At 36.9% G+C, this 14,408-nt stretch overlaps 1 protein-coding gene across 7 annotated transcripts in view; it reads right to left on the bottom strand.

Moving 5' to 3' along the window:
• CRPPA (CDP-L-ribitol pyrophosphorylase A) overlaps positions 1 to 14,408 on the bottom strand; it is a 122,441-nt gene that overhangs the window by 34,422 nt on the left and 73,611 nt on the right. Inside the window, exons 10-12 of one of the 7 annotated variants that reach the window (XR_009208433.1) lie at positions 5,270 to 5,361; positions 5,100 to 5,158; positions 3,508 to 3,523 (exon numbers count right to left, since the gene is read on the bottom strand). The exons of 3 other annotated variants lie outside the window; for them this stretch is intronic. Coding sequence is in view for 3 of the 4 variants with exons in the window: in XM_040082238.2 (XP_039938172.1) it covers positions 3,427 to 3,523; positions 5,270 to 5,361 (189 nt within the window). In the remaining variant the exon portion in view is untranslated. Of the gene's footprint in view, positions 1 to 3,003; positions 3,524 to 5,099; positions 5,159 to 5,269; positions 5,362 to 7,777; positions 7,835 to 14,408 lie in introns of those variants that run through there. 3 more of the 7 variants (XM_040082238.2, XM_040082276.2, XM_040082246.2) reach the window with 3 other exon arrangements.

Genomic DNA, 14,408 nt, shown 5'->3' with positions numbered 1-14,408 from the left:
CAGTGTAGTTGACAAGGTGGTGTTGGATCACATGAATGCAATGATCTTGGTGGTCTTTTCCAATCTGAATGATTCTGTGACTATTCACAGACAAGCCTTACAATTGTTCATCAAACCAGCAAGTCACCGGCAGCCTTGTATAAGTTATGAGATACGTTTACACTTTAAAGAAAAACACATTCTGAACTCTGAGCATTAGAGTCAACAAGCAGACAGTGTAAAACCGTACAAAGTGCCGTGTTAATACCAGCTGGCTTTAAATGTCCCTGCACACTGTGACAAAATGGTTTTTGGTAACTACTTCAAATTTTAAAACATTCTCTAGTTAATGAGCAAAATACTACTGAGCAATAACAATGCTTATTGTTTTTACACTTTTTTCATCTTCAGTCTATCAAAATAAATTGCCATGAATAAAGCAGACGATGAAGTCTGTTCCTACCAAGACAAGATCCTTATGTACATAATTTTTTTGTAAATTATGAATGGAACTTCATGAAGCATTTCCCATCACAGCTTGCTTTGCACTCAATTTTAGGCACACAGTACCTTCACTATCTGCATTGTCTTCCCTATAACTACAGTACCAAGCACAGTCCTAAATATTCACCATCTGAAGCAACTAGGGTGTGTGTATGTCGGTGGCTTTCCCCGACATTCAGGTGGTTTTAGAGTCTTTCGCCCTCTGCAAAGCTCTGTGCCAAACGGATGAAAGAGACGGAGTCTTCAGGTTCTGATTTTTCAAGGTTGCATGCTTCATTTATTTTTCTTATCTTACGATTTTCTCAGTGCCCAACAAGATGTTCGCAGCTGCTTGGACATCTGACTACTCCTCCCGCCCAGGGCTGTCCTTATCTTTCATACTAATTGCTACGTATTCTTTATTTATCATTACTTGCCAATACCTATCACTTATACTAAACAGGTGATCTCTACCTTGACCCAATCCCCATTAAACTACTTTGTGCCAACGTCACTGCTGAAATGGAGTGAGGGAAGAAGAAAGAAGAAGCAGGAGACAATGCCCCAAATTCTCCATCTTGCCCCCATTCACTTCAATGCTAGAAACCTAAATTTACTGTTTTATCACCCTGTGATAAGCTAAACTACAATCTTTCACATTCTTGTGGCCTGCAAACCCTCTCGCAGTGCAGGAAGCCTTTCCCATGGACTGAGATCAAAGCCAGTGTCTCTCTGAGCTCTGGGCTGGGGTCCCAGGCCCCCCTGTCCAGGTCTCCGACCCTCCAGGACAGCCAAAGAAATGCCCTGGACTCAAACATGTGTAGGCTTATGTAAAAGCATAAGAACAACACTGAAATGGAACCACCAGCTCCACTTAGGATCATGCTGCTCTTGGGTAGACTGCAGAATGATTCAGGTTACCATGCATACCCAGTAGAGAGTGCTTAGTGAACTTTGGGATATATCAGCAAGAATTTCTAATTATCAGTAGTTGAGAAATACTACCTGCTTGGGCCAGCCTGCTCATAATACTCTCTTTTGATGAGGAACATAAACAAAATAACATCTGTAAGTCTTTTATATCACCCATTCCTCTTAAAAAAAAAAAAAAAAAAAGCTATTGTCTGATTTGATTTACGGTTATAATTTTTCTAGTAACTGTCAACTTTCTGCTGCCAATTATTAAAATATCAAAATATATTTGCCTGAGGCAATAGAAAGCAATAAAAATAAGAGCTGGCAGTTATTACTTACATTATAAAAATCTTGATTCAAAAAGCTCATCCAATTAGTAAAAGACTAAATTGCATAGTCTACCTTTTAGCTAAAGTGTTTAATGCTGTTTTCATTTAGATTGTATTTGTGTTCAAGTCCAATAACAGTGAGTGAGAGTGACAGGGATCCATTTTGCAGATCCTGCCATCTGGCACAGGATCCCTTGGAAGAGGGATCAGAACATCTGCTTAAGCACCAGATGCTCACAAAGCAGACGACTCGTATGAGGGGCATGGAGGGTAAAAGGTCCTCACTGGGTTGGGAAGATGTCTCCTCCCAAGCACCAGCTGTATCCAGGCTTTTTGAGTTTGACTTGAGCCAAATACCCATTCCAGACCACTTCTGCTCCTTACCAGTAGCCAAAAACATAGGAGCTGCGTGTAAACTTCTGGACAGGGGTGGGAAAACAAGGGAAATTAAGATAATTCAGAGTAAATAATAAAAGTAATTCTGTTGCTGAAGGGAGTAAGGGACAGGGACTATTTGATTTTAAAAAGGATGCTGCTGCTGTTGCAGGTGAAAGGAAAAGAGAATTTCCTGTACTGAAAAGATGAAAGAAAGGAAGATTGCCTGGCAAGACAGAAGAGTGAGGAGCTGTTGTAGGAAGGGGAGAGTTGCTGCTGCTTTCCAGTGCAGGAGGGACAGGAAACTGAAGCCCAGGTCAATATTTTAATCCAAAGAACCCAGGAAAAGAGTATCTCCAGGAGTTTCCTAAATTCAGCTGTCTTCACCAAGTAGAGCAGCACAGTAAGAGCAATGCAATGATGCTGCTGAGGATCTTGTCATTACACAACATACATTTTGCAGATTTTTACTTCAGTCTAGTTGAAATCTGAGGCCCAGATCAAGTGTCTCCCCTCCAGCAATTCCAAGGATAGTTATCCTGCAAATCTTTGGTTTCCAAAGAGCAGATATATCAGGTGTATACTTGGTGAAGCCCTTTATCATCTTTTATTGTCCTTTTGTCTGTCAGACATGGTAACACCAGGTGGCAGAGACAGTGACATGCATCTCCTTTATATGCCTTGTATATGGAGTCAGCACTTTCTGTTCGTCTTTATTTCTGCTTTGAGTCTTTCTGTCCTTCCTTACACTGAAGTGCCACCATGAAGTGATTAGGAGGTGTCTCCCTCTCCTGCTCCTCTATCTGCAGTAGATACTACATGAGAATACCTCAGATGAACGGACTTTAAGGAGCCACTGGAGTCTGAAGGGAGAAATTTTTCTAGGAGTCTCTAGTACCACTGCGGCTTTGACTCTAGCCTGGTACCAGCTGGAGGTGCCAGAATCTCTGGATGAGACTGCATCATCCTGGGACATGGGATAAAGCGTACAGCATATGCAGAACTTCAAGATGAAGAGGCTTACAGTCAAAGTCTTCTGCTATGAGTTGGCATTGTGATTTCACCATGCTCATAATAAATTTCATACGTCTACAATTTTTTTCAGTTACAGTAGGCAAAGATATAATCAAGACTGCTGGGGCTGTGTTTCAAACCATATTTTTTGAAAGTGTATACATAACTGTATACAGAGAACATCTTTCCTCACATGAAGCAGTATGACACGATCAAGTCTCAAACCTAGAGGTGTTCACATTACTCATGAAAATCCTGATGGAACTGGTACTGGAGTGACAGTGACCACAGATAGTGATGTCAACAGCAAAGATGATGAAATTTCATTAGTCTATGGTATAAGCAGAATATTTCGGTGGTATTCCACATGGAGCAATATCATATAGTATGATTCCACTGATGTTCCCTTTGTTATACTAGTGTTACAACTTAACAAAAAACAAACAAACAAAAAAAATGCAAAACACCATTAACATACTTAACATTTGTCAGCTGAGCTAAGGTACTACAACACTAATACCAGAGGATTACTTTGGGAAGATCCACCTGGGGTTCTTCCTTCTATACTATTCAAGTATTGACTCAGCCTGAAAACATTTCTAATTTGACAGACTAAAGTGGCAATGAATAACTAAAAGGCTTCTCCAAAGCTTGTTCTGGTGAATCACAGTATAAAACTAGAACTTTAGACTTAAAATGTCCAGAAAATATCTCTAGGTCTTATGGGAGAAGTTTCTCATTCTTGCAAGTCTTAGCAAATCTGTGTATTTATTTTGGGGATTAAATTTTACTTTGCAATGCCAAAGGAATAAATGGCCCTGCCATTGCTTTATGTCACTTTTATAATCTTTAAAATACTATCATCATTAATAATAAACTTTCCATTGTCTTTCAAAGTGAAAGTTTTACTTTGCTAATGTTAGTTTTTATAGCATTATCAACCAGTCTGCAAGAATAGCAGGGTTTTGGATTTTTTTTCAATAGGACATACCAGCATCATTGCAGAACTCAGTTAATTGACACTGAAATTATTTTTCCCTCAGCATCTCAGATGATAATTGGGTCTCTACAGAATGTCTTCATCAGTCATTGAGGAAAGCTTTTTAACATGCATATGCAGGGAAATATGATGAGTAGTCTGGCACAATTATTTTCATAATTGAGTAGCTGTTATGAGTTCCATTTTTGTAAATAGAAGCATAAAACTGGAGGAAATCTCCACAGCTTTTATGTGCAAACTTTTGCTCCTGAGCTATCCACAATCAATATATTGAAAAACTGAAGTACCATTGCTATGCCAACATGGACCGTAACACTAACTAAATCCTGCTTCTCACAATCAGACATGCAGACAAACCCTCCATGGACTCACAGGTTCTAGGCTTCTACCCAGCCTACTTTCAACTCAGCTTCCTTAAATATAATTAACCAAACCCCACACTGTTTACAAACATGTACAAATACTAGAATGAGGTATCAAAATAAATTCTGAAATACTGCAGAATTAATTTGCATGCCACAAGGAGAATATATTTTAAAATAAGTGTTTTTCCTAAACACCATAATTGTGGAATATCAAAACAATGGAATAATTCAAAATCTTACAAGGTAAAAAAATAGGCAAAACCAAAAAGAAACCAAACCCCCACTATTCATCCTAAAAGCTCAGAATGAGGTAGAAGCGTTCCTCTACTCCAAACTTATGATGGAGAATTCCTCACCACTTTTTCTTTCTCTCAAATCTGATCCTGTATGTTCATTCCTCCCAGATCTTCTTACAAAAAAAATGATGGAGAGACTAAGATCTGTATCTCCAGATCTGGCCAGACACAGCATTCCCTAGAATGTGTTCCCCCACACAGAACATAGCATCAGTGGTCGTGTCATCAATCACAGATGCAGAGAAATGAATATAAATGTGCTTATTTCTAAACCTGATAGCTTGTTGATACTTGAAAAGAGATAAATCACTCTACAAGTATCTCATAAATAATGTTCACTTACAATGAAAGCACTAATAGTTGCAATAGTACGTATGAAGATCTACGCAGAAGGCTATTCACCTATCACAGGGTGTGGAAAGAAAAAACTAATAGCACAAACAGTTCAAAAACTCTGAGACACAATAGACTTAAAACACATAAAATGCTGTGGGAAGGAAAATGTGGACTCACAAAAAACTTGTGAAGTAAAGCTGTGAATCTGTATGCATTCCACTCCTCCGCAGATACCGGCCTGGGGCTACTACACGTCTGAAACAGGGTGCCTGTGTGGAGATTTACGAATTAACTCCACTTTATTTTCAAAAACTGCTATTCATCATCACATGGTGTTTTCAATGAGGGCAGTCGAGCTAAAATGCTTCAGCTGAAGCCACTAACTATTTGCTAACTTGATACTAATGTCAATTCCAGGCTGGAGAAAAGCACAGAAGTTAAGGATCATGGTAGGCTAATTTTACAGGAATTTTGCAGACAACACTATTTTCTGACTTTTACAACTCCTTTCTGCTACTTGAATTGTTACTACAGCTCACTCTTCCTTTTTGCTTATACTAAAAACATTGCCTCCTAGATTCTTCTCTACTGAAAGATGCTGATAATCTCTAGCAAGTGGGAAAGATGGAATAACAAGAACATGATCTGCATCACTGGTACTTTTATTTATACCTGACTGATAAGCAAAAAAGAACAGTTTTGTAGTTGCTCCCGCTTTAGCACGTTAGCCTTCTCTATGCCATGATGAACAGATATTGTTCATCAATACAATAGCATGCCATGTTTCAACATAGGGTGCATTTGTAACTCCTGGTAGGCCTTGAGTGCTCCTGCATGGATGAGCATGTTTAGGAATGTCGTATTTTAAAATAAATATTAGAAACTTGAAACTATATATAATAAATATATAATCATCATCTAGATAAAGATGCCTAAAATCCTACTGCCTCTGACTATAATTATAGTAATAAAAGTATTGCTGACTGATGAAGAAATGTACTATTTATGCTGCAGGGATTGCAAATCAACACGTTTTTATACTCAGTTTAAAATCCAGTCTGCATTATAAAACTTCATTGGTATATAAAATAACTTACCTCTGGACTGCAGTGATTAATTCTTCAGGCTTTCTCCTCCTGTATTATCTTTTTACCATGATCTATATTATTGCCATGATAATAAACTTATCAATTCAAGACAATACTTGGTCTTTAATGGGTAAAACATGTTTATGTGAAATGCATGCTCATTGTCCTAAATCACATCTTCAAGATATCTTTCATATGTAGTAAAATATTGTCTCAGTAGATTACAGCAAATATTTCCAAACATGATTATAAAGCACAACCCTCAGAAACCTCTTATCTTATTTTAATATCATATCTTTAATCTTATTTTGCTCACTATATCCCTGGAGTGAATATTCAAAAGAAGACCTATTTTACAGTTGCCAAGTGGGGATATATCATCTGAACTGCAAATTTAAATTTAAATGCTTTAGATCTTCTAGAAAGATTAAAAACGTGAGCAGTATTTTCATCTATATTTATGAAGTACGTGTTGATAGAGTTTCCAAATTCTGTCAGTAGGAGTAGAAGAGATGATGTGGTTTATTGCAATGCTTTTCCTGTTCTCAGTGGAAGAATTGTGGACTGTGGTCTACATTCAATTGAGCCAGCTTATAAATAATTTTACATTAGATGCCTTCTTGAGAAAATAGGAAGGAAATAAACTGTTCACTGTATCAGTTTTCAGTTTTAAAATACAAAGGTTAACTCAAGTGTCAGAACTCAAATAATTAAGGAGTTTCTATGCAGACTATTTCAGGATATTTTTTCATAAAGCATTTTAATAGGATATGATTATTCACTTTTCACCCCTCAACACCCATTGGGAACAGCACTAATAAGAAGTGTGGCAAACTACCAAGTCTGGTAACGTGATCATGGACTCCACTGTCTACTCCCCCCATGACGCAGAAAGCCAAGTTCATTGCTGCTGCCCCACTCACACTATTTTTTATTTCTCTCTCCTGCAATGTTCCCTCCTGTCTTGCCTTTTTTCTCCTCTTCCCACTAAAATGTCTCTTTACCCCTTCTTCTCTCTTCTTGACACCAGATGCCCAAACTGAGGGTAGTTATGAACACACTATTACAACTAAAACACATTGTACACCACCACCAAATAGGAGCAATGAGCTGCAGTGTGTTCCCTGGGGAAAAAAAAAAAGGGGGAAAAAAATGCCAAAGCCTGTGTGGGGTCTGTTCAAAGTCTTTGTGAAAAGGGCAGCTATAAAGAAAGCTGAAATCCATGGACAATAATGCATGATGAATACAGAGGAATGTCTGCAAATTTCAAGACTGTAGCTTTCACTAGCATCAACAGTGTATGTACAACAGAGAACATTTATACAGCTGAATCACTTGGCTAAATCTGGATTAATCATCAAATCATATAATATCCTCAGTTGGAAGGGACCCACAATGTTCATTGAGTCCAACTCACAGGAAAACCCCCAAAATTACATCATGTGCATGAAAGCATTGTCTCACAAGAGTAAAAAATATTCCTAATAATATGTTGGCTCTCCCTACCAGGATGCACCTTACCTTCCTCAGCAAAGAAAAGTGGGAAAGAAGAATTTAAAATTAAATTTAATTCATTTACAGTAGCTTCCAACCCCACCTTGGCTCATTGCTCAGACTGGAAAGTCTCCACTAGCAGGAACTCTATCAAGGATCCCTGTGAATGGACAGAAGTCAGGACGCTATAGTGGCTGCATAGAAGGAAGTGTTCATCAGATACATAAGAAAGTATGCCTAATGCATATACAGCCAAGATATTGCTCACTTTTTGCAAAGCACAATGTTAGGACAGGCTACAAGTTATTTCTAAGTAAGGGAACAAATCACATAGCTCAAAACACACTGCATAGAGTAAATCCACTTTCACCTGCTAAGAAAACTGTACAAATAAGAACATTCCTTTCTTATTGGAGAACCACCTCTGTGCATAGCCAAGAGAGGTTTTCCTAATGTTACTAAAAAAAGCATCCTATTTTTAAGTGGAAAGATTTTGTTCAGTTTTACATTCACCTTGTGCTTACCTTGATTACCAAATATAGTCAAATCCTACAGGTAAGGATTTAGAGTAAACACAATTTGTAAGAATATCAAGCTACAGTGCTTACTAAAGCATGTAGAAATAACACTTTATTCTCCTTCATCTCCTTCAGTTAAAAACCATTAAAGTTTCTAGTGCTTCTCTGCAATAACATCACTTTTGCCTGTACACTTGAATGCCTGTGTTCTTTGACTGAAAAACATCAGCAAGGAGACACAGTTTTTACATAATCAGGATACATAGGGCATTTTCTGCAAAACACTTGCCCTAGGATTAAAAATAAACTTGCTGCTGCACTTCAGTATGGAAACAATGTCTTAAACCATGTGCAAACATTCCATTTCATACTAAACTGATGCTGCCTCAAATGATTTAGCTATGTTTTAGGGTGGACACTAAGTATGATTTCCATTTTGGCACAATTTGATGCAAGCTTATGCTATAAATTAGCACTCCGAGGTCTTCTGACCAATGTTCCCATCCCAAGTGAATCTGATCCTTTGCATCCTTAATTTTACTGGCAACTACTCTCTTAAACACAGCTGTACTGCTTCTAGCAAAATGGAATATTGATACAGAATCTTTGGGGAAAAGTACCAAAACCGATTCTTGATGGTTTCACCAATGCTTCAAAGCTTTTAAGAAAAGATTCTTATTTTAAAATAAGTTTACCACTCTCTTTTTCTGTAAGGAAAAAGTTATTTCTGCCCTGTTGTAGCACTTTGGTTTGTGGTGGTCTTAGATTTGAGGCAAGAGTGAACATTATTTTCAAAAGGCAACATGAAGAAAAATCCTGACTTACAAAAAAAAAAAGAAGTATGTTACTGTGATTTGGGCTGTTGTTTTCAGTCATAATCCTGAGCTTTTCTGTATGTCTCTGCATTCAAGAAGATGTTGCTCATGTCCCACTTAACCAAAAATATGTAGGTGGTAATTAGGCATGGAGCCATTGAGACTTTAAGCAGTTTCTCTTAACACTGTAATATCAATTAGTACAAAATAATGCGCTTGTCAAATAGAAGGAGAGAATGGCCTAATTCATAACATAAAGAATTAGAAAAATATACAGATTTAATTACATAACAATGTTTGCAAAGCGGTGAATAGCAGAAATACATGGGTATACAACACAAATACATTTCAGATGAGCTTTATCAAGTCACATAGGCAAGATAGATAAAGTTACTGAAACCAATGCAGAAGGAAGGCAAAGACAACAATTTTGCTTAAAGCAATAACCTTGCATGTAGAATGAAGGAGTTGGATGACCATTTTTTCTGTCACTTAATTCCTATTTTTCTATGCATGAAGAAAAAGCAGTATTATTAGACATTTGTTTTGTTCAGCACTGACATTGAAATCCATCCCTTTTAGAAACATACCAGTTTCAAGTTCTTACAGACACAGATACAAGGAGTTGCTGGCACATGAAACCACACTGGCTTCCACTAGAAATGCATACCCTCTAAACAAAAGCAGCAGTACAGCTGACAGAACTGCAAACTTTACTTTGCTATTGCTGTGACTGACACACAACCTGTCTATGAAAACTTTCAGCAGCTATTTTCTTACACCGCTAAATTTCATCCCCACTCTCACTCTTGGAATGAACTAATTCAGCAAAGAGATTATATTATTTAGGCTAGAAAGAGAGGTTTTTCCAATTCATGCCTGAAAAAAGTGAGGTGTCAAGAAACCTTGCAGCAAAACTTCGATCAGTCAGATAAGGAATTAAGGAAAATGAGGAAATCATCTGAGTTCACTAGGCCAATTATAATTATTCAATAAGCTCTAGAAAGATCATAATTAACATTTGGTGGATGATTCTAGGCAATAAAATGCATTTTTCCCTATCATGAGGGGAAAAAACCTAAACAAACTGCAAACAAGCTTTAGTAGAATGTTAAAAAGCTAAGAGGCTGCACCTACAGGTAACTGTTACCTTGTCCAAAATTTTTATTTATTGTAAAATGCATGTAAAATATGAAAAAGTGACATGCCAGTAAGAGTTACTAGTAAGTTAAACCGCAAAATCTTACATCAACTGGACATAGATGCATGGTTAGCCCTTACTTAGTAACAGCTAATTACTTCAAATAGGGTTTGGAGTAAACTTTAGGAAGTGGAATTTTGACATACAAACAAACATGCTTAATGGAACTTCAGAGTGCAGTAAATCACCCCAAAACATTCTGAAGCTCTATAAACAAAGCAGACTCATCTTCTCTCCAAAAGATTTAGTAACAGTACATGCAAAGAACATACACTTCCATAAAAAATGGAAGTGTACTTCCATTGCACTCTTCATGCTATTTCTTCTAGAGAAATCCTGGTTTAAATATTTTCATAAGTAGAGTTTAAAGGGTATAGACGTGTAACTGTCAATTTCAATATACCTTTTAAACAAGGGTTTGGTATAAGAAATCATACCAAATTTTAGAGGCGTTATGAGAATGGGCTTGAATTTACTCTTGAGCTACACTGTATTGCAAGACACATCTGGGCAAACTACCTTTAAAATACCTGAGTCAATAGCTAAGGCACTGATAAAATTCTCCTTTAATTTTGGCACGCCACTAATACCAAGCAGAGGCTGTTGTTCAGAATTGGGTTTTCACCAGTAAACTCTTATAAATTAAACAGTTAGGATTGCAGCAGAAATGTGTGTTTTAAACCTGCTGAAGGTTTATTGTCAGTACAAGCAGGTATAGGTCACAGACTGCAACTCTGAGCATATGCACTAGTTAAAGCACAGTTAGTCTCACTGAAACTTCAAATTTGCTCACTCAAAGTAGAGAGCTCCTAAACTGCACACTCCTCACAGTGTCAGAATAATTATAACTGATTATCTACATACAAATAAAGCCATGGTTTTTATCAGACCAAACCTGCCCAGCCAGAGCCAAAGGGTGGGTTCTGAAAGTGACCCACAATCTTACATGGGTCTCCCATAATAACTGACCTAGAACCATGCTCTGTTTACAGTTTCATTTACTTCACCCTCTCCTACAGGATAAAAACCCATATACAAATTCACTACCCCATATATTGAATATGCCTTACTTCCCTGTGTGTTCCTGAAAATGTTCATGTGATAAAACATTGGCTGGATAAAACAGTAAGTTTCTCCTAAAAATGCACTTGCAGTACAGCGTAACAAAATGGGAAAGCAGTTTGAGAGCAAATGTCACAAATACATTACAAAATCCTTTCCTATCTTAAGAATCTCCCTGCTTAAGCTCCCATTCCCTAAAGAGATCCTAATAATATTACTTTTTTTTCCTTTCCTGATGGATAACACAATGCTTAAAGAAAGTTTTCAACATAAAAAAGTTTTATCTATAACAAACTCATCATGTCTGCTTACATAATTTGAGGATACTCTGAATACAAACTTGTCACTGGAAACCTTTTCCATACAAATTTTTGAGTCACTAGACTCTTCATACCAAACACTGTTGAACAGGTTCTGAAAAATCAAAATCAGCAAGGTGTAATTGCAGAACCTCAATATTTCAGTCTCCTTGCAGAAATGTAATTATTTTTAGGCCACACTCATGTCACTGTGTTAATTATTCATCAGGAAGCAAAATAAAAGTTACAGTCCTGACTAACAAAAGCATCTACAGCATTTTATGGATGATTTTAAAAATCCACAAAATAAATGCAAACTCTGAAACACAAATATCTTTCCTTCAGTTTTAATATTGAAAGGCAGACTCCTCCTCAGTTACTGCCACTACTTTTAAGAAGCAGAATTCAGGATGATTTGTTTCTACTCTGGGTAACTGCATCATGTTTCACCCAGTATTCCCATAGTATATACAGCAAGGACTTAAAAGTTATATCTATCTATATATATACATATGTTCATACATCTAGTAGAGAAGGAGGGAAAAAGTTCAGACTGAAACTTATTATTTACAGAATGAGGAAAAGCTGCACAAGAACAGGAATGTGCACAAGAAACGGAGCTTTACCCTGACCCCAACCCTTCCAAGTCCTTGAAAGAAGAAATTTAACTTTTACAGAAGGAACTAATGCGCTCCACTTCCAAAGGCAGAGTCAAAAGAGAGAGGAAGTCCTCTCTCTACTTCAGAGGAAAAGGCACATGCTGTCCCTTTTGACACCATCAACTATTTTGGTTTATGAGCTTGTAAACATAGTTATGTCATAATTCCATGGAAGAATCTTTCTGCCTTTAACAAGGCAAGCACAGGGAATACTTTGAGGACAAAAATCAAAAGCTGAACTATGGAACTGGTATTCGACCAAGTCGAAGGAAAGTTCTGAACCCATTTTACCTCATTTTGAATAATCAAAGACCTTGCAGGACAGGGAAAAACATCTAAAATGACACAGTCCTGGGAGCAAGTGACCATAAAAGTTGGTATGTAGTGAGCTTTATAAACATACTTCTTTATAGTGCTGTTGTTTAAGTAGAAATCACACATTATCTCCATCTTTCAAATAATTTGCTTAAATTTTGTCTACAAAATTCAACACCCGGTCTGCTAAATTTAAGCAGAGAACACTGGAATTAAATAAACAAGGGAAAGACACTTGAGCTCATAGCTGCATAAGAATGGAAAGACTGAGTCAAGGAAAAAGTTGAAGGCAGAGGTCCTGCCAAAAATGTGCATTCATGTTGCTGCCAGTACCACACAGGTTGAATAAAACTCAAATGTAAACAATCCCATTTTTTAAAAGATTCTGCTTGGTAGAAACTTCAAAGAGCAAAACAGTTATAAATCAAGAAGATTTATATAAGTACATTGTGAAGAAATGAGCCATGATGCTCAATAGAAAATAAGACCTCTGACCTGGTAAGAAAGTACACTATAAGGCTTGGAATATGGTTAAAATGTTAGTTAGGAGGATGAAGAAAAATTGGCTTAGGAAAGCAACTCCTCAAAGAATGTTTTAAAATCAAAATTAATGAGTTCAGACTAAAAATGCTGGAAAATCTATAATGGTGACATTTTCCACTTTTATTCAATCCAAGTGTTCGACTGGAAAATAACTTCCAGGAAACACTTCATAACAAAATTCAGATTAAAATTACTACCCAGTGGAGGTTTCCTGTGATCTTCCTTTGACTTCTGTTAAGCCTCAATCCATGCATTTCCATGTCTTAAGAGAACAGTTTAATCTAACTTCAAACGCTCTGCATCTCATAGTCTTGAGATATGAACATATTTTCATATTCAGATGTTCCAAACATATTTAGATGAAAGCCAGCTGAATTGTTTAGAAACTTAACATTAGTGAGATGAAGGTGCCACAAGATTTGCCCCTGTTTGTCTTTGTTATTTGAAAAAATAAATAGCCCTCAGCAACCACAAGCCAGCACCAGAATGCACTGTGATTGTTGTGGCCTTACCATTAATGAAGAGAAGCAACAGGTTCATAGAGGTGTGCATCATCTCTAGTTTAAAAAATGCCTTAGTAGGCCCAACAGCCTGGTAATAATTTCCAATTTAAAACAAGAAAATTCTGAAAATAGTAGAAAGCTATAACTCTGTACCAGAAAATTTAACAAAAAATTAAATACTCAACAGTAATAGCAGAGAGCAAGTTAAGATGATGATAAAGTCAACGTCTTTGATTTTAAGTTTGAATGTGCATTCTCACTGTATTTCTTCAAAGGAGTGAGTGGCAGTTGATTGACTTTACTGGGATTTCCAAGACTTTCAACAAAATTCCTCCCCAAAGGTTTTTAAGAAAACTAACATTCCAGGACATAAGACAGAAGACCTGCCAGGGATATATACTTGCTCAAAAGACCAAGTAGAGTGGGTAGGAGAAAATGCTTAGTCCTCAGAACAGAACCCACACAGTTCAGGTGGGATTTGTTATAGTTCAACACACTCATAAACAAACTGGAAAAAATAATAATATGATATATATCAAGTATATCATGCTTATGATACAAAGTCCATTAGGGTAGTGGCTGACTGGCATGGAATGCAGGAAGTTCATTATAAGAGTAACTAGACAATAAAATGATAAATAAAGTTGAATGTAAGTGAATGTAGAACAATTCATCTGTATTTCAAATTTTAAATTATGAGATCTCAGCATATATGAAGTAAGCCCCTGTGCTTAGGACACTACTTTGTGAAGAACCACCTCGCTTTCTTTGTTTTTCAGTCTATGTAGTTGTGCATTGGGGGATGCAGTGTAGGCTAAA

The sequence above is a fragment of the Hirundo rustica genome, chromosome 1 (assembly GCF_015227805.2).
Source record: "Hirundo rustica isolate bHirRus1 chromosome 1, bHirRus1.pri.v3, whole genome shotgun sequence".
NCBI lineage: Eukaryota > Metazoa > Chordata > Aves > Passeriformes > Hirundinidae > Hirundo > Hirundo rustica.
Note: the sequence above shows the minus strand (reverse complement) of the source record. Positions and strands in the feature narration are given on the sequence as shown.